The sequence below is a fragment of the Echeneis naucrates genome, chromosome 4 (genome assembly GCF_900963305.1).
Source record: "Echeneis naucrates chromosome 4, fEcheNa1.1, whole genome shotgun sequence".
Lineage (NCBI taxonomy): Eukaryota > Metazoa > Chordata > Actinopteri > Carangiformes > Echeneidae > Echeneis > Echeneis naucrates.
In genome coordinates, this window is record NC_042514.1 from 9,603,984 (window position 1) to 9,625,036 (window position 21,053).

General features: G+C 39.4%; 1 protein-coding gene across 1 annotated transcript; it reads right to left on the bottom strand.

Moving 5' to 3' along the window:
• Positions 1-1,623: 1,623 nt before the first annotated feature.
• gabra5 (gamma-aminobutyric acid type A receptor subunit alpha5) lies at positions 1,624-17,318 on the bottom strand. Its single transcript, XM_029501054.1, has 9 exons — positions 17,236-17,318; positions 16,880-17,004; positions 15,571-15,638; positions 15,136-15,356; positions 11,966-12,048; positions 7,040-7,183; positions 3,859-4,011; positions 3,303-3,514; positions 1,624-1,914 (listed from the first exon to the last, which is right to left on the bottom strand). Exons 1-9 carry the CDS (start codon positions 17,316-17,318, stop codon positions 1,624-1,626), a joined length of 1,380 nt encoding a protein of 459 aa, XP_029356914.1.
• Between the last annotated feature and the right edge of the window lie 3,735 nt (positions 17,319-21,053).

Genomic DNA, 21,053 nt, shown 5'->3' on the forward strand with positions numbered 1-21,053 from the left:
AAAATGTCCCAAAAGTCACAGTTATTCCTTGAATTGAATTCTAAGCTAACAGGTAGTTTCACATGCTCTAAACTGACATGTGAATTATATTAAATTTCTCTTCTAGCAGTAAGAAAGCAAATTAGCAAGTTTTTCCAAATGCCAAAACATTTTCTTTAAGATAACACCTCACTATTTAATGACTAATTCAGCAACCATAACATGATTTCAAATGATGATGCTCAAAAAGTTCAACAACTCTGTCACTGAGAAGGTCAGGCCTGTCTCTTAACTACAGAAGCTTATTATGACACGAAAAGAGATCCAGCTCAAAGCATCCAAATACATATCAAGAATATTTGCAAGTTATCGCCAAAGTTAAGGGAAACAACAAACGTGTCGACAAAAGAAAATGTTTAAAAAAGGTTTGTATATTCTGTGAAAAACGCTGAAGCTCAAGCTATTCTGCTCTTTTTTCCAATATCTAGACTAGAGTAATGCTGTGTTGCTGCATATGCATAACATAGAAGCTAATGTTAATGGCTTAGTGAAGCTTTTCTGAAGCAGGGCATATATACATTTGTCTTCTTCTATGGCCATACGTACATACCTTCGCACTGTGAGCTGGAAACAGAAGCTGCCACTATCACTCAAGCCTGAAATCTGTCCCTGTTTAATCTCAACACAAACAGGAAAAAAAAAAAAAAAAAATCGTATTAATAGGAAACTTCCTGTTCTGCATCCAGAACAAAAGCAAAGACTGAACAAAAGGAGTTAACATTTGAATGACAGTTTTCACTCTGGCTTCTGAAAAAGTAATTGCATGAGATTTCAGTGCATTCATAATGAGATATCACACTCTGAAGGCAACACATTTAGCATGGCTATTGATCTGCTTTCAACAAGGAAGCAAAGTTCCCTTTGCCAGGGCCCAGCTTTGCATACCAGGACTTCTAGCCCAGTTGTACAAAGTCAGACTTATAAAGATAAAAGCTGTTTTTTGAGCATTAACACAGTAAAAATGTTTGCATAGCATTTGGCTTTTTTTTTTTTTTAAACCATCCATTACTCAAGGAGAAAATATGAATGCCAAATGCTAATTATTCAAAAATCCTATATATGCCAGAAATGAATCAGTGACTACATCACAGAGGCCCCAGGAGCTCAATACAAGGCAGCTTCAGAACACACTTCTGGCTGGGATGATTGGGACTTTTTGCAATACCATTGCACAATTGAGCAAAAGGGTGTTGTGTTGTGAGTATTGGTCGTGCATTTGCGCATTTGGTTGCGTAGTGAGCATTTGATTCACACGTGTCGACAAATTGGTAAAAGCGTTTCTTGAATTTCTGTTTGCATGTGTTCTCCTAAGTCGGCTGCATTGAGCTCTCAGGGCCAGCATACGAAGTGCTGAAACGAGATCATCTAAACCAAACTTGTTACAGTTGTTAATCCTACATGTATAAACTCAAGGCAAACATGGTAACATTTTCCTGAAGCGACAAACATGCAATGTAACCCGCTCACTTAAAAAAACAAAACAAAAAGAAAAAAAAAAAAAAAAAAAAACACAACACTATGATACAAGGACTAAGTGCTTGCCATTGTTTTTGATTGCGTTCCAGTTATCAAATCCTGAGGTGCTTACACAGCTCCTTTGATCACTGGTTCCCTATTGAGATATGTGGCCCAGTACACCAGGTTGAAGGTCCCAAAGAGCACTGGGAACACTATCCTGGACATCTTATCAATCTTGCTCACACTGTTGTAAGTCTTTTTGGGGTCTGGGGCCTTGGTTTCAGAGGGTTTGAGCTGGACAGTTGTGCTATTTGAAATAGTGGAGATAGATGTGTCCTTTGTGAGGTTGGTGGTGTAATTCACACCGGCTGAACAGGTGTTGTTCGGCTTTTTAGACAGAGCCAAAGGGTCTTTTTTCTGCAAAGAAGAAAAAAAATAATGCATCGATTTAACGTGTGTACACACATCTCTAGCCAAAAACGGTGCTGCACATTCATTGAACATTTAGTTTATGACACAGGCACACACACAGTCACGGAAACACAAAGAGAACAATATGAGATGGCCAGTGAAGGATGAAAATGGAGATCAATGTCCTTGGGAAATAATGAACTGGCATTGTGCGATAACACCGGCAGACTAAGCTGTGGATTTATTGATCCAGCATTTTTGAACATTTTTTTTTTTTTTTAACTTAACTACTTTTATTCTATCACTGTTTTATTAGAAGGAGGAAACGCAGAGTGAGGAGAAAGAAAGGGCAAGAGCGGTGGATCAGTTATCATGCTATTGACAGAAGCTGTAGCTGTGACTCTGACTAACTGGTCCATGTAACAACCATAGCATACTGGTGGCTCTTGGAGCCTTATGAGGTTTACCATGATAACACTCTTCAGAGAATGGATGTTCTATTGGTTGAATGTCAGCATGGTGGTTTCTGTGTCTGAATGAGTAAGTTTGTATTCGTTTGACCAAAAATGTGAAAAATGAGCCTCTTTTGTGATTATATTATGGTGTTTGTTTTTTTCTCCAATAAAGCTGCCTTTGTTGTATGTATGTATGTATGTATATATATATATATATATATATATACACACACATACACATACAACAAAGGCTCAAATGATGTGATGTGAGATGACTTGCTCAGCTACCACAATGAAATATTACCTGGCTCTATAGCTCCAAACCACTCTCAGGAGCTGTCCAGGGTTTCTTTTTTTTTTTAGCTCACTGTAGATTTATAGCCTGCAACTCTAACTCTGTCTGTTCTCATCACCCTCCTTTCCAGCCTGATGTTTGTTCCTCCCAAACCTCTGATAAACCCCATATGAGGAACTTGCCAAGCACCAGAAAGCAAAGAGGGATATGAAGGCTAATGAAGAGGGCCATATATTTATCAATGCTATTGTTTATGTTTCACAGGCGGCACTGTTTAACCCCACTTTATAATATCCAGTAGCGCCAAACGGTACACAGTGTTTGTGTTTATGTCTGTTCACTAAGACCACGAGACTACACAGACTTTCCAACTTCCAGCAAGCGCAGACGGATAAAGCCTCATGAAATGTTTTCAAATGTATGACATCAGTGAAACCCTGCTCCCAAACTAGGGACGTTACCGAGTACCCAGCCTGCAAATACAGCATTGCCAAGCAGATGAACAGCTCAAGCTACACGGTGATGCTTTGTAACGTCGACCTATTTAAGAGAGTGTGAACAAGCTTCCACTTCCTTGGCCCTCACATTTCAATATCAAACAAACAAACAAACAACAACAAAAAAAAAACACCTACTGAGCGTACCTTGGGATGTTGAGCCTCCAGCGCCTTTTTTCCATCCCAGGCCCAGCTCCTCTTGGTGAAATAATTGACTGTGGCAAATTCAATGAGGGCAGAGAAGACAAAGGCATAGCAGACCGCGATGAACCAGTCCATGGCCGTAGCATAAGCCACTTTAGGCAAGGAGTTTCGAGCACTGATGCTGAGAGTTGTCATGGTGAGCACAGTGGTCACACCTAAGGATGAAGAAAAGTGGGTCAGTTTTACTAACCACAGTCATGGCCCTGTTGTTCCAACAAAATAAGTCCTAGTAAAAGCAGGGCACGTTCAAGAAAATTACAGATAGAACATAGAAGTATTCGTCATGTATTTGTCCATGGCTTCTTGAGAAATACTTAAACACAGCATGGATTTTGCATGCGATTTAACTCATGTTTAGATAAGTTAAAGAAAATACTTGAATAGTTTATTAGACAAATTATAATATAGACTACTACAAATGTAGCAGTTCCAATAAGGTGTAAAATCGTAGGACAGTTCCAAAGCCAAAAATCAGTGTGTCTGTGGTTTCCAAACTCACCAAAGACAGTCCGTGCTGGCACCGACTCTCGGTTCAGCCAAAAAGAAACTTGGGACAGAATCACAGTCATGAAGCAGGGCATGTAGGTTTGAATAACAAAGTAGCCAATCTTCCTCTTCAGGTAAAAGTGAGCCATCATGACGGTGTATTGACCTGTGGAAAACAAGAGCAGAGGAGCAGGTCTGTCTCAGTGTCTTAGCATTTGAATTTTCTGGAACTGTATTTGTCAAAAATATGAAGCAGTGAAACCGGAGGAACATTATCTGATGTGGATGGTGGTGGAAAAGATGATCTGATTGAATAAAAATACACGGTTTTAGCCTTGAAAACTGTATCAAAAGGAAAACAGTCCTGAGACTTTGTATTATCTCAGCCTGCTGAATACACAATCTATGGAGATAAATAGCAAAACTATGTATTTGGAATCAGATTTCATTTGGAAACATTACTGCAACAAAATATGTGACCATCATATAATTCATCTCAGGATTTATTACCCTTTTTTCTCATTAGTTATTTTAATCTAATTAGTTAACATTTTGAAAATAAACTGAATTGACCACACCGTTGAGCCTTTCTCCCTGTGATCATCTCATTTTATCCTTTGTTTGGAGTGCAGACTTTTCAGCCACTTGGGGGCAGTGCAACACGCTTTGTGCACTTCACTAGCATCAACTTTTAAAGTGGTTATGGCCAATGTGTTAGCAAGTAGCTGCCTCTTTAGACGTCTGGCAGACACAAGGGAACAGTAACATTCATTTGGAGTCATGTCACTTTCATAGTGAAAAATCCATATCTAACTTTCCCTGTTGTTATCAGTTCCTGAAGGAAATGCATGATTCTTTAGCAGATAAAAGCGGCATGTCTGCTGCATGGTGTTGGTCAGCGTGTTTAACAGGAAAATGCACGCTGAAAATTACTGCAGCGCTAAACAGCAGCGAGTTGCTGCCTTAATTTTGGGAAGAGAGAGAGAAAAAAAAAATCAGTTACTGTTTTAAGGGTTTATCAGCTTGGCTTACTGAACATCGTTGAGTAGATGAAGCTTCACATTTCTGAGACGAATAAATATTTATTAAAACTATGCAGCTTTTAGGTCAACAAAATGACACACATTCTTATGATTTACTTACTAATGCCTGTTTATTTTTTGCCAAAAGGTTTAATAGACAACATATGTGCATGGGATGTGTGTGCGTGTATGTGTACTGCTACTGTTGAAAATGGTACATTAACCTAGTTGTGTTCTTTGGTGACTATTTTTTGGTTTATGTTGTTTTCATTTCCTTTGATCAGACTATAAATGTGATTAAGGACTACATAAATAAACTTTATTTAATAACCTTGAGGCCAAACTACAACTACAAATGTTAAAGTGTGAGCTAAATTATTGAAAAACAGGCTGGTGGGAAATCATCGTGTCCTGCTAACCAACTGAAGATTGCATTTGAAGGATTTTTTTTTTCTCAAAAATCCTGTCGAGCCGTGGAGTCTGATAAACTATAGAAAATCCACAGATGACTGCTGCTTTCTCCTGGCAAAATCGGATTTTTCTGTCTCACTAATCCCTTGTCACAATCTGCATCCTGTATATCTCTCTTGCTCTCCCTCACTGTCCCTCTGTCTCTGCCTCTCTCTCTTTCTATGTGTGTGAGAGTGTGTTTATGTATGTGAATGCGTGTGTGTGTGTGTGTGTGTGTGTAACAGACAGTCCATCCCATTCTGTCAGGCCAGGCCACACTTGATTGGGGACATACATCTTTGCCTTGCCTGAGCTGCAGCACTAAAGCAGGCCTGGATCAGTGGTGATTACAGCAGGTGCAAAGATGACTAAATCATAGGGAGGTTGAGCGGGACGGGAGGAAAAGTTTGGACGGTCTGCTCTATGTGATGCGGCGACAAGCATCATGTCCTCGAGGAAAAGGGCACCTGTGCTGCCTTTGTGCCGAGGACTACTAGCCAGCAGCCCTGCTCTGTGGTGGCACAACTGGGCAAACCCCACTCTGATTTGACCGCCTGCTGGACTTGAGTGTGGATGGAAATCTCAGAGGTGTGAACAAAATGCAGTTGTGGTGGATTTTAATGACTGGTTTTTGGAGTGCGTGGGGGGAACTTCCATTCATGGCAGAAAACAATGCAGCTATGTTGGTCAATTGGTAAGTACATGTTGAAAAGAAACATCTGTTGAGATTTGCTGTTTTCTATTTTGATCGGAGAGCGCTGATGTTTGTAATGCAACAAATGATTACACGGCTCGCCTATCGTTCAATTCCTCTGCGTCTATATTTTCATCCTCTTTGGCTCAACCTGCGAGGTGAAAGGTCAACTCCAACCAGTGTGAGCACTTGGCTGAGCTATTCTTGGCTTGTTAAAGAGGGTTTGCACCTCAGATTAGCAAAATGCTAATTAAGGCCATGTCGGCTCCATGTGTCATCCCTCTTTACCTGCTCAGAACACTGTGGGGTGGGAGAGGAGTTACAGAAAATATAGCAGCGTGTGTGTTAACCTGAAGTGTTTGGCATCAAGGCGTTCCCCCAACAGGAGCTTGGCTGGATTTTCAGTATCAGTGTCTGCACCGTACAGCTATAGGAATACCTTTCCTGTCATAAATTCATCTCAACAAGTGCTAGAAATTTATTATCATACTTCTTTACATAACAGAATTAAGCAGATGCAACGTACGCCCCCCTCCCACTTCCCCCTCCACCACCACGTGTCTCCACGACAGAAGCCAATCCCTGAGCTGTGACGTCACTCAGTAAAAGCACAACCGATGGGCCTTCATACGGATTAACCCTACAGACCCAATGGCTCAGACCGTAGATAAGTGATTTTTTTTTTTGCCCCCTCCTCCCCTGTGCTAGCCTCTCTTGGCAGCCCCAGAGACAGCTGGCTATGTGTGGGAGGCATTCTCAAATCCTTGTGATTCATTCATTGTCTCTATCCAGCTTGATTTGAAAATATTTTCTTCTCACAACATCTTTTGATGGCACACACTGTAATAACACAGATCTGAATAATGGGGCGAAGACAGGGTCTTAACATCTGAGCTGCTCCCTGAAGTTACCATGTGTGTGTGTAAACTCACACACACACACACACAAAGATGTAAGTGAGCGTGTGTGTCATAGGGAAGCATAAATCATCTGTAATCCCAGACCTGGTCCCGATCGCTCTACTGTACCTCGGCTTGTATAGATGTCCTCCGTCCCAGCGGTCTGACCAATCAGATGGTACTGATTGAGCCGAGAGCCCTCCTCTGCCACCACCACTGACTTGGCTGCTCCTTGAGTCCACGTGTAGACCACTTCTGAGACTGGATATGCGTCTAATGAGACAGAGAGATGAACTTGATTTTTGACTCTTATAACAAAGGCATTTGTTAAAAGAATTTCCATTTATGTCTTTTAATTAAGCTTGTGACATTAAACGATGTGCCATGGGGGTACTTCATTAAGGTTTAGGGTCAGAGTCAATTTTACTGGAAAACATTGTCAGAAAGAGAAAATATATAGGTGTTTCCATCATAAATTCATGTGACACTCGGTGTTGTGAAGATTAAATTAGAGATAAGGGATGTACTAAAGCTAATACAGCATCTTCTAATAATGACTTAGACTCCTAAACTGTGTCAATGGTTTTTCTTTAATAAGTCATTAGAAATTAGAATGGGTAATTTCACTGTTTCTGACATTTTAGTTCAAGAGAGAGAAACTTTGTACATTTGTAAGATAGATCCTGGAAAGACAAAGATTACAAATCTGATTTGACACCGTCATGCATCAGAATTCCTCGTGGGTTTAGTTTAAATACTGATTGAGTTTATGCGTGCATGTCACAGTTAATGCCCTCAAGCCTCAAGTACATGTTCGGTCTATTGATTTAATGTTCTCTATGAGCTTTTGTTCCTCTCAGGCAAAGATGAGTTTGACGAAAAGACATGTTAGGTGCAATTATGTAAGAGTTACATTTGCAGTGATGTGCAGGGAACACAGTGGATCAGCACAGGTTATGGCTAAAAATCATCAACAAATCAACATACCACTTCACTTTTCTTAGCATGATCAGAGAAGTGTAAACATGAAAGTTATTTCACAGACACAGTCTCAGCTGGGGAAACACTATATACTAACTAACTCCCAGACACTAAGTCTTTTGCACACAGATATGTTTTATTTTTTATTTATTTACTTTAAAATAGCAAGTACTATAAATAGTTTTTTAAGTTGCTCTTCATTCAAACCCTCTCTGATGTTACCAGCTAAGAAATGTTGCCAGGCTCTGATACAACACTTGACCTTTCACCCACTTTGCTTCATTACACTGAGATTAACTTGGTGTCACTGTTGCTGTAGCTGCTGTTTGGATCTGATGTAATCAGTTTGAGTGTATCACAATATGCAGATGTTACTAATGGTACGATTTAATGTGCGAAGTTTGGCACAGTCAGACAGATTGTCTTAAAAGCTTTGGGTTTGCGCTCAGCAGTTGAAGAGATGGCTTTGTTTAGTTAATACTTTAGTTGGCATTTTAATTGATGTTTAACTATCAGCAATGAGTCTGTTGGCCTATTTCAAAACCAGTCATTCATTCAGATTGAGTTAGAAAACCAACAGCCTGCAAACAGAGTCCCACTCAGTCACCGTGTTGCAAATTGAACACATACTGTAGATGCTCTAAATCTGCGTACGGGCTTCTTCTTTGCAATTGTACTGCAGCGCAGCATCCAATCTAACTGTATTGCATTAATCCAGCAACTGTGGTGTTAGAAGCCTGCAGAGCAATTTAGACTGACCCCAGTTATCCAGTCTGTGGATTATCATGTCAAAGACACTCCACATTGTCTCAAACATATTTTTGTACAAGTGTATTACACAAGCAATTGAGTTGTTTATTTTCCTAGACTCGCACACACAGCTTGTAAGACTAAAAATATATATTACTTAAAATTAATTACCTTGGACATTTGAGAAAGCTTTTTCAGAAGATCAAGACTATGCTTTGCACATAGGAAGATAAAAGACACATTATGTAACGGCTTAGCAATCCATTGCTCTAAAAGTAACAAACCGAAAAAAAAAAAAGATCTTAAAGCCAGTGTAATCAAACACGGTCACAGTGTTTGGTTATCTGTGTTACTGTTGCGGTGAAATTAAATAGAAGAATAAATGGCTTTATTTCTCAAAAGCAAGTTTTAACAAAGTTAAACTATTTTAATAGGCTTGTTCCATTGGATGAATGCATATAAAGTAGATAAAATATACAAGATAAAGGTATAAATATAAAGGTATCAATTAAAACCGAATTAATCTATTAATGAAAATGGAGACATTAATCAGTTTTTCTTTAGTGTTTACATATATATATATATAAGAAAGACTAGGACTGTCTCTGATCTGAATTTCCTTGTCGTTCTTCACAGCTTCGGGTAAATACAATAACTATGATCCATAGTAGTTTATTGCTATATTTAACCGGCAGATGTGCTTGTAAAGATTGGAAACAAATGTAACCCAAGCAAAAACGACAAATTCCACTCCCACAATTCAAGTTATATTAAGACCCCACTTTGGCTTTACGCCTAATTACAATCTTTACATGTTTTTATCAATTAAGGTGCATGAAGGGAAGGAAAACTATATAAAAAGCAGGATAAAGGTTTAATTAACAAGAAGAGAGCAGTTGAGCAGAAAAAGACACTTAAAGCTAATTAGCTGTTTGGTTATTATTAGTCAATAGTAATATAGGCTACAGTCCCCCCCTCCCCGACACAAACACACACATTACCAGTTAATTATAGTGAGTTTCAGTTTTAGTGAGTCTCCTACATGTGTGCTACAGTACCTTCCCTCTGCTACCACAGTTTATGTTATGCCAGATTCCAGTGTTCTAAGTTTAGATTTGTAATGAGAGCGGAAATAACCTTTTTGTTTTAATTCATAGCAGGAAAGACATGTAATACTGCCACGCACCATGAATGAAACATCTGCACAGTGCTGGCTGCTCTGTAGAGGACAAGTGCACAGATTTTTGGACTTATTCACCTGACAATCACTGTTCTGAACCGATTATCTGCCCAAACGATCCTTCAGTGTGAAAGGTGTGCAGACATAATTTTGTTACAGACTGGATTGGCGTCTGTAACAGTGTGACCATGCAAGTGCCTATTTACCATAGATGCCTAAGATGTGGCCCTTTGCCTTGATCTGCTGCGTGTGTACCGTTACAATAGCACAATATATTTGGAAAAATCTGTCTAATTCTGTCATGATATCTGTGGTCTTCCGCATTTTTGTTTTTTTTTTTCCTCAATACAAATTTTAAATGTCAAAGCGAAGATTTATTGTGTGCAAAAAGTTGAAGACCAAGTTATGTGGCAAGTTCAACAGTAGCAGCAAATAAAATATGTTTCCTTTTCAGTGCATTTATACAATTTAAACATTTTCTCAATCAATCGCGCATTTCCTGTAAAATGCACAAAAACACAATTATACCACAGTGCATTACAAGCTACAGAAAAATAATGATGAGGCAGAGAATGAGACAGATTTCAGCCCAGGAGAAGTGATTAACAGAATGGCAAAGGGCAGGTTTGCTGTTCTGAAAGCCTCGAGCCCCACGATGAATGCAGTCCATTAGGTCAAGGATTAGCTAGGGTTAATGGAGTGGAGGAAAACAGGATAGACTGTTCCACTGTAACTTTCACAGCTTATAACCTTGCATAGGCTGTATTTTCTTACTGTCACATTAGATTTTAAAAGATGTTCTACAGTACGATTACCCTCAAGTGAGCAACATATCATCTCCATTGGAGATGGAAATGATATGAGGCTATAAAGATTTTTTTTTTCTTGCCTTTTTGGCTTTGTGGTAAGCATTAGTCATGTTAATGTCCAAATTGATTTTACTGGTGGTCAGAAACTGATAGAGTGGATTAATGCACTTTTTCAAACATGAATGGACCAACAATTCACATTTCTGTTTAAACTGCACTATGTTTTGTCTTTAGGAACATGATACTTGTATGAAGCCAAAGTTTTACACTTTTTTGCCATTTCTATCCAGACTTTTTTATTCATTGAATTAAAAAACACAAGGCTGGATGTTCACTTTCTTTGTTTTCTCTCCTCCGCTATCATTTGTGTATGTAGATCAGCTGGGTGAAGTGCTATTCCATACATTTATCCTTAATTAAATGTGTATGAATTCAAGAATGTTAGCAAACTGTAGTCTCAGTCAGTGAATCTAAAGGATACCAAGAAAAGACCTCTGTGTTTACACTTTGTTTAATTAATTCAAGCGGCTTTTGACTTTCTGGGCCAGATAAATTGATTGACATAGTTAGCTTTGCGTCCAGGACAATGTAGTCCGTGTTAATTTTTCTGATTATCTCCATGCTCTCAGCTGGAGGTTGAGCTGACAAAAGCAGACATGGGGATGGCGAAATGTCATGACACAGGGCACAGACAGTGCTCTGGCTTGAAGAGTCCAGAACTAACCCTTCCTACATTAATAGCAGGGAGGACCTCAAATGCTAATCTTAAGATTACAAGACAAGAGCTCCCCAGACACTTTTGGACCAGTGGAGATGAGCGAGGTAATCTAACTAGCTTACAAACTAAGCAAGTAAATAACTAAGTAAGGTTGGCTACAAGCCCAAGTGTGGTGTAGCTCTGCCTGTGCAATGTGCAGGAATACTTTACAGGTCTAGTGTGTGTGTGTGTGTGTGCTCATACTGTAGCTGTTTCTGCTGTGTGTGTTTGAAATATTTCCTATTAAATGCCAGTGAAGCAGTGAAGGTTGCAGGAGAGCAGCCTCGACATGTTGATTAATGGTTTAATCAGGAGCAGTGTGTCAGTGTCTACATGGCTATCTCCTGCAGCGCCATAACAATAGGTCTTCACCTGAGGGACACGGGCTGTCAGACACACCAAAATACATCCATCTCCATGTTCCCTGCATGGATGAAGGCGGCTGATGTAATACCAAAGCTATATGTTTCTTTTCTCATTAGTGACCTTGTATGGTTCTGTATTTTGATAATGTCTCACATTCATTATTTTAATTTATTGTGCACTGTGCGTATTTGCTTGGTCCTATCTTTACTTACAGCTTCCAAATTTAAGAGGACAAGCATGGGCATCCATTGGGAAGTCTTCCAGTTGCATGGGGCATTCTGCCGATATAGTCAGTCTGAAAGGAAAAACGCAGGAGGACTTAAATTGGCTGTGCGATCAACATCAACACTATGATTTTCATGAATGAATTAAGTCGGGTAAATTTTGTAAATCAACGAAAATCTTCATCAACGAGTGTCACTTTATCGATAGCTGAATGAAATCTAACTTCCTCTGCACTGACCAATAATCAACTGAGCCACCTGCAGGACACATTAAGATATTTATCTGACAAGAAATTATGCAGTTTTGCAAGTAAAAATAGCCTTCTGACCACTGAGGAAACATTAACTGATTATTTCATGTAGTGGGACTGCCACCTACCTTTTGTGGTGCAATAATGCACAAACAAAAACTTTGTGAGGAACAAATCAGAGAATATGAACCTGTGTGCTGCCCGCCTTATCTAATGCTGCCCTCTGCTGGCCTCACTTGGAACAGTCAGAGGTGTTGTCTTCATAATTACCCGGAGATGTCACTGAGACAAAACAGGAACATGACAGCCTACTCTGCAGTGGTGACCAACATTTCTCAGTGACGCTAAGGGAGTTGTCGTCAAGTCTTTGAGTATTTCAGCTTTCTGCTACTTTCTACTTCTACCTCAATTGGAATTCAGGGGGAAATATTTTTAGTCCACAGTTTCACAGCGGTTTTGATGACATGTTGCAGGCTAAAGACCTTAACCCATTAGTACTTGCTTGCGGAACTGTATTCTAATGTTGATACTGAGTTAAGACTTCAGGAAACAAATCACACTGGATTGTGGTAGGGACTACGTGAAATAATGCATCTAGAATCAAGGCTGCAAGTAATCTGTCTTCATTCAGCTCACTTCATTTCTACCCATTAATTTTAGTCAACTATTTGTACAAATATTGAAGAGAATATAAAAAGATTTACTTTCCTGACAGAAAAGCAGTAAGAATATTTAGCTGGGTTATATTAGCCTGGAAAATGAATGAAGCGATGGCTTGACTATCAAAATAGTTGAACATTACTTTTCCACTGATAAACTCATGGATTGATTTGCTAATGTTTAACCTCAATACTTCTGTTTGCTGGATGAGTATAGTGATAAAAATTTGGGTTTTTGCTTCTTGGGTTTTAATTATCTGCTCAGTCACTCAATTATGACTTGAGACACTACTTGCATGTTATGAATGATTAAATGACAAAATGATTGAAATCAAAATAACATCACATTTTCATTTTCAACATTATACATTCCACTTTGATGATGAACTAATTTGATTGGAACCATTCTACGTATTGAATATTTTCAATTTTGTTACTTTCAGACTAAAGAACACTTACTGGCTCAACTAAATCTCCAAAAATCTACTTAACTGACCCTCTAAGGAAAAACAAGCAAATGCTGTTCTGATGTTTAGTAAACAGTCTGGCTTACTGGCTCAGATGGAGGATCTGTCTTATATCATACATCACCCCCTGGTGGACCATTAAACAAAGCCTAACTGACTGCTCCGACTGTAAGAGCCCCACTAACATTTGTCTTCATTTTCTATTGAAGAACTTCATAAAACTCTCTCCAGGATTAGCAATTAGCAAGTTTACTTAATTTCTTCTCAAACATAAAAGTTTGTAGCTCATATTTGTTATATAGCCTTGTACACTTATCACCTTACCTTGTAAACACGTTTGTTTTTATTTCTTTTAAAAAAAACTTTTTTTGAAATGTCACTTTTGCCCATGAGAATTTAATAGGAAAAAAAAATCCTCTGTTTCCTCAGACTGCTCTGTGAGCAGTTTCAGTTTTGGAAAAGAAGCAATTTTTTAATTTGGGTTTATTTTAGGTCAAATTGTAAATGAAATGAATTAGTGTTACTATTAAAGTAAAGAATTACTAGATGATTTCCAGGTTTAGCTTCAGTGGTTTTCATCGGTCAAAAATATAAGGTACTGAGGCCCTAATACATCACAATGACCAACAAGTGCAGTGCAGAAAAGCAGAAGAATAAACCAATGGAGCAAAAACAGAAATTGCTGGCGCCCATGTTATTTCACCCCAGACCATGTTTTAGATCATCTGCTGTGAAGTACGGTAAGAGGCTGAAATGTACTCTGACGCTCTGCTTGGTTCAAAACTCTGTCTCGCCTTTGAGAAATATTTTCATGCTACACTAGCTTGAACACTGCACACCACTCATTCTGTGAACAACCAATGTAGGAGAGTAATGCATGCATAAAATGTTCCTCTAATAACCTTGTTCCCAGAACACAAACGCATTAACAGGCCCATTGTGAACTCATTTCTAATGGCTTGTAGTGTTCGCAAATGTACTGCAGATTTGTAGCAATTTTAAAGTCAGTGGATCAATAGTCCTTTTTTTTTTTTACATGCAGCCGTAGCCATTTCCTCTAACTTCCTTTGTTAATATTTGATTTGGGGGAGTTATTGTCATGATAAGATGATGACACAGCACTGAACTGAAAGTGGATGTAAATTAGATGAGCCTGTCTGGGATCTACTATCTGTTTCTACAGTACAAAGCGCCTATAAACCATGCAAACACTAATATGGAGTAGACTAGTATACTCTAAAAGATACAATAAATTGTTTTCAGCTCTAAAGAGGAGCAGCGAGATCAACTTTACACCTATCTTAGTGGGTCATACTGCATTTTAAAAAGCTGCAAGATGTGAAACCACAACTGGGTGTTAACAGAATATGTTCTGCTGTTTTCCTGTCAAAGTAAAGGTTTCTGTGACGCAGCATGGTCACTGGGGAGGTAGAGCTCCCTGTGTCATAGCGCTGGGTCAAAGCAAACATTTGAAGTTCCTCTGACCTCCAGTATATAGTGTGAGGACAAAATTATGGCACATTAACGCACCACTGAGACATGTACTATGAGTGCGTGGGCTGTATTAGTGCAGCAGGCATCTTAAAATCCATTACAAAAGAGGTATTATGGAGGCTCATGGAGGTCTTAGTCATCGCCCCACTTCTAATTGGATTATACAACATTTTTAAACAGCACTTGCCAGGTCTAATGACTCAATGGTTTAGCTGAAAAGCTGACTGGATGTGTTTATCCTTCTGTAGAGTGAGGCGGGATTAAAGGTCAGCCTTGGCAAAGCTTACCTCATGGTATAGAGAAGAGTCCCGTCATCTTTTAGCCGCAGCAACTTGTTCGGTGTAGTCATATTATGGGCAATGGACTTCTTCCCGTTGAGGAAGAAGGTGTCTGGTGTCCAGATGTTACTGGCCAGGAGGTTATTCAGTGCAAGCATCTCCATGGGTCCTTTGAAGCAAAGTCTCTCATCCTTCCAACTTTGGCGGAAGAACACATCAATAGTGTATTCCTACACAACACATATTTACATCCATAAATTTCAGAAGGATAACTCCAACTCTTTGTAAACGTGGCACCTCATTTCAGGATAATAAAGAATTATGGTGTGTATCTGTTCAGCACACCGTGTGTACACCTGCGGTCACACTACAGCTTTCACGTGTTAGAGATAGAAATTACCTTCAATGTAATATGATAAAATAAATTTTAAAAAAGTCTCTTACCATTTCAGTGTCTGACACGGGACCAAAACTCGTGACAAAGATGTTTGTTTTGATTTCTGTCACCTTTTCTGTAAAAATAAAAGCGGCTGTAGTCAGTCTTACCCTGTGACATTACACAAAAGGACAATTTCTACAGCATGTACAAATTTGGTAAATCCCTCACATAATCCATATACTGGCATAACATTTTCTCTGATTCTGAATTTTCCAAGATATCAGTCTGGCTGACACTTTCTTGTCGGTGATGGAGGCTGAAGATCAAAGCTGTTACACTTATAAAACATTGAAAGCTGCCATTCAATGTGATTTTCAAATTTCCAAATGTTGACAGAATATTCAGAGTCTAACAATTATAAATAACTATGTGGCAGTGTAAAAAAGGGCAGTAAGCATCCTCTACATTCAGATTGTTAAAGTGAAAAGCTCGACAAAAGATAGTTGGTTTGATGACAGATATATAAGGATCGTTTATTTTCCAAAGAGCGCTTATCATCCTCTGCCTGTGATGTGGATGGGTGGATTACAGATGGCTCGATGAGATAAAAAAAAAAACAAAACAACAAACAATTTTTTGTCAAGTAATTATTGAAACTTGAAACATTTTAACTGAGATAATGTCTCACTTCAAAATCTAAATCTGCACAATGCAAATGTAAATTGAAGTCCTAGCATTGTAGGGGATCTGAAAATAGCTGACCTTTATGTCAAACTTGAACAGTTCATCGTAGTTTAATAATAGTAATTTAATGAGAGGGCTAATTTCAACAACCCAGGCAGCTCTGGACAAACATCTGCAGGAAGAAAATAAGTATTTCCTCTCTTTTAATGACCAGAATCCATATCTAGAGCTAGAGATAAGACTTTTCTGATCCTAACCCATATTAACCTGCATAATAATACACTTTTATGAATACAGTAATGGTTTTACTCAAAGTCATAAATATGGGCTTCAATGTATGTTTAGAGTGCAAATTTAACCATATTTAAACTAGGTATGAAGAGAAGATTTCAAGAATACAGACACATTTTCTTTGTCTGGATTTAGCAACATACAATACACAGTATTTCTTCTGTATGGACTCAGTCTGTCACCTTCCACACAGCGAAACCAATATAGATGCTAAAAAGCACAATTTTCTTTGGTTTAGGGAAGAGCTTTCGGCATTTGTTCGAAAAGAGATACTTATTTCATAATCATCACTTTAAAATCAGTTTTCATGATTTCATAATCAGTTCTCATCCTGTATGTGTGACTGTATTAATTACCTCCCCAGCAGAAGTGTTGAAATGGGTAATTCAGTGGGCTTACCTCCCAGTCCAGGGCGGAGTCTGTTGTCATACCCATCCAGCAGTCCATCCAGGATCCGTGTGAAGATAGTGATGTTGTCATTTAATTCTGCCTCTTTAGGAGTTCCAGTTACCTCCTGACAGAAACTGCACACAAAACAGTTTCAAATAATGACTTTTCTTAAAAAAAAAAAGAAAAAAAAAAAGACTGAAATGGTAAAATGAAAAATAATCTAGCATGACCTAAAACAGCCCAACTTATTGAAATAAGATTTCACTTAAAGCTGTAACTCTGATTGTTCACATAAATATGAATACAGTAGGAGGTATTGTTGGCCCTGTGCCTTTATAATGGTCTTACAGCAGTCAGTTCCTTACCTCAGACAGCAGGTGATGCTCACAAACAAGATACAGACCCACACACGACTCATTGCAAAGCTGTGGCACATCCCATCGTCCATTCCTGAAACAAGATATCCTCACTCTTAAACTACTTTAACTGTAGAGTGCTGCTGAGTGTTGACACTTCAAATGAAAGCAGTTTTCACAGAATTACATTTGTGAATTGTGTCCATTGCAACGGACACACTAAATATTAAACAGCAGAGAACACATGCTTGTATTTGTTGTTATAAGAAAAGCCCAAATTGTAGGCTGTTGCAATGAGCTGTTGTTACAGGTCAGATATTTTTCTCTCACTGCGTACAATTAGAAATGTCCATTAAATCTGTATGAGGCGCCAAATGTTTCCTTTACTAAGAGAGAGAGAGGAAAAAAGGTGTCTCTGACACAAAATTGCAGATGTCCTCATGTATCTAAATGCGTCTGTAGGCACAAAAACAAGGTAACATCTGCAGATGGTGTGTGTGTGTGTGTGTGGATTAGGCAAAGTGCTAAGTTCCCCTTTCTTAGATCAGAGTTGTCCCCCATCCATTTCACTAGCAGACCTGCTGTTCAGTTTCCCTGATGAGCTCTGCTGTGTCTTCCTCCACTAAAATCCAAACGTGAGAGACGTCTCTGCCTTCCCACCGTATTCCCAGCTACGCCCCGTCACAGATGTCTCCAACGCACCGTGCAAACCCGCAATCCTTCCTGCACCGCAGTCGGACTCTCACCACACAGCATCTACGCAACCCTGCACCGCATCCCCTAGTTTCCCTTCACGACTCCCTCACATCCCCCCCTCCACCCCCCCTTCTCCTCCAGCCCGCTGGAAAGCGTGACTACCTCCGCTTGTCTGACTTTCATCACCGCCGGCCCGGTGCAGGTTGTTCCCAGACAGCGGCTGATCTCCGCCGAAAAACCCCGAACCCGTCCCACTAACATCCCGGCCAGAGCGCCGGCCTGTAACAGCGCTCTGCTGCACAGGCGCCGAGCTCACCACAGCAGAAGATGCGCAGTCAAACTTCTCCAGCTCCGCAGATGATCTCAACGCAGATTGGACTTTTTTTTTTTTTAGTATCAAGCATCAATTGTGAAGGCGGTCACCTCAATCCGCGCATACTGATGATTGCATGGTGGAGAGAAAGAGTGGAGGAAAAGGATGAGGAAAAAAAAAAGAGGAAAGACTTATTTCACTGTCAGCGAGGTTTACTTCACCCCAGATCGATTAAAAAAAAAAAAAAAAAAAAACAACACAAAGGCTTCCCAACACTTCTGCTGACTGACCATCCGTTAGTTTGTTCTCCGAGGAGCCTCCGCAACCCAGCAAGCGCTGCAAGAAACCCGACGGTGTGTCCAAAGGCAGAGGACAATGCAAATGGGTTGGTGCGAAATTGAACAGACGAGCGTGCAGTGTGGCCAGAAGAGCAGCAAGATTTATGGACAGAGACTGGAGGAGAGATGGGAGGAGAGATGGCGAAACAGAGCCGATAGGAAGGAGAGGACAGATTTACAAAAAAAAAAAAAAAAAAAATCTAATCACGTCCCTTTAAATCTCTTATAACCTTTAATGGTGTTTGTCATTATATCATGAGTATTTCTGCAAAAACATCCTAGTCCATGGTTCTAGCGAACTTGGAAGAGAGGAGAACACTCAGCACTGGAATTTCATGGTGATGAATGACTGTGGTCCCATTTATGCTGTGCCAGCTATTTATGCTGTGTCAGCTGGTAAAACTGAGCCATTTTTACAAGCACGGGATTGTATGGAGATTTGGGATGCACTGATTTAAACTGCTGGATCGGGTTCAACTCCATACTGTCCCTCTCGGCCAAGTCACATTTACATTAAATGCAGGGCTCTGTGAGCTCCGGCTGCACAAACTGCTACTAATCTGTGATCCCAAAATCGAACGGATGAAGATATTGTCAAATGCAGTTTGAATAGGCAACAAAGACAGTCCTGATCATAGATATCCTGCTTTCAGGCATCAGATTTAGGAGAGTCAAAGTTGGAAGGATATACTTCCAGTCACCAAAGTTATGGTTTCTTATATGCATTTTCTTCCTGGTTTCCTGGTTCTTGGTTTTACTGGGACACAAACAGCGCTTCTGTTTCCTGACAGTCTGACAGCAGTGATTTGGGAAAAGTCAGGATCAGTCAGTTAAAATCAACGCTTAACCTGGAAAATAACACCTTGCTTTTTTTGTTTTTACAGGAATGCTGTTGATGGAAACAATAAGTTGTACGTCATCTATGACACAAGGTAAGAACCACTCCCTAAATGTTAAAAATATTTAAGAAAAAAAAAAACCCCAAAAAAACAAGAAACCTGGCGAAAGTAGCTGAGTGAGTAGCAGAAGGTTTATTCTGAAATGTAGCTGCAGACCAGAAGGTCTTTATTGGGCAGATTCCAGATGAAGCTCCAACGCATCCCCTGCAGTAACATTAAACTGCAGCAAACGGCCGAAAAAACAGAAATAAGGGCTCAGAGAGGAAGTACAGATTTTTTTTAACAAAATTTTCGTTGCAGCAACGGCTGAAATTGTGTGACACAAAAGCATTCCACAGCCAGTTGAGACATTCTCTCTCACTTGTTAATGCAGAGCACCAAAGTCCTCAGGGTCAGATTTCATTCATTGAATTATTTCAGTGAGATTTTTGTGTCTATTTTTTTTTTTTTTTTATCATAAAGCAGGTGTAATTGCAATATGAATACTGAAAGTGCATCAAAACATTTAGCCAAGGGAGAAATGAAAACATTGTGTATTCTGAAATTGTATCTTAAACCTACCCATCGTGACTTCCTCAACTTTTTGATGTCTCAACAATACAGATACTGCCAATTGACCGCAGCCCACTTTGGACCTCTTTGTGCTTTTCCGATGGCTTTCCGATGGCTATTCCAGTCGGTCAATAGGTTATAATTCATTAACTGTGTTTGGCCTGGCTCTGCATGAGGCATAAAACTGTAAACCAAGCAGCCTACAGGCCTCAAAACAAAATGTCCTGTTATTGTTTGAGCTCTAGGGAGAAGCCTGTGATGGGAAATTATAACTGTATTGAGATCATCTCTGATCCTTAAAACCACAAATACAGTTTATTATAAATATTAAAAAGCCAGCAGTAGAAATGTGAGCCCTGTGAACAATACAACGGATTCCTTTTTCTTTTTTTTTTTTTTCCTGAAAAGTAAAAGTAAAACAGTCTTAAGTAAAGTTGCCTGTGAAAGCGTGCAGCAGCTGCTTTCGACACAGAATTTAGATAATGGTGAAGCATGCGTGGGGAAACAGTAGCAGTCTGGCAAAGAGTAATTGTCAATAAATGGACTCACCTGTAAAGGAAATATCTACTAAAACTGATTGGTCTTTCAATCTAGACAGACTAATTGCAAAATCTCTGCCTCAGAGTCCTATGGCTGTCAGTTGTTTGTATACCCAAAGTAAATTGGATCAGTGCCACAATTTTAGTGAAAAGTAAGATATTTAGACCATGAGAGACTTTGGAGCTAAGTGGGCACTGGGAAACAAAGCCAGTGATTACTGCTCAAAATAATGAATGTAAACACATTCTTTCTTTTCATAAAGCATATGGTTTACGGTGTTTTTATCTGTATGCACGTCATGTAATCAAATCGTCCTGGGTTCAAATCTGACCAAGAGCCCTATGCTGCTGTTTTCTGTCCGCCTCGCTACTGTCTGAAATAAAGTTAGCCCAAAAATACATTTAAAAGAGTCTTTCTTCATATATACATATGCAATAAGCTGAAGTCATACAGATTCTGTCTAGATGAGTCAGTGACTCTTTTTAAATG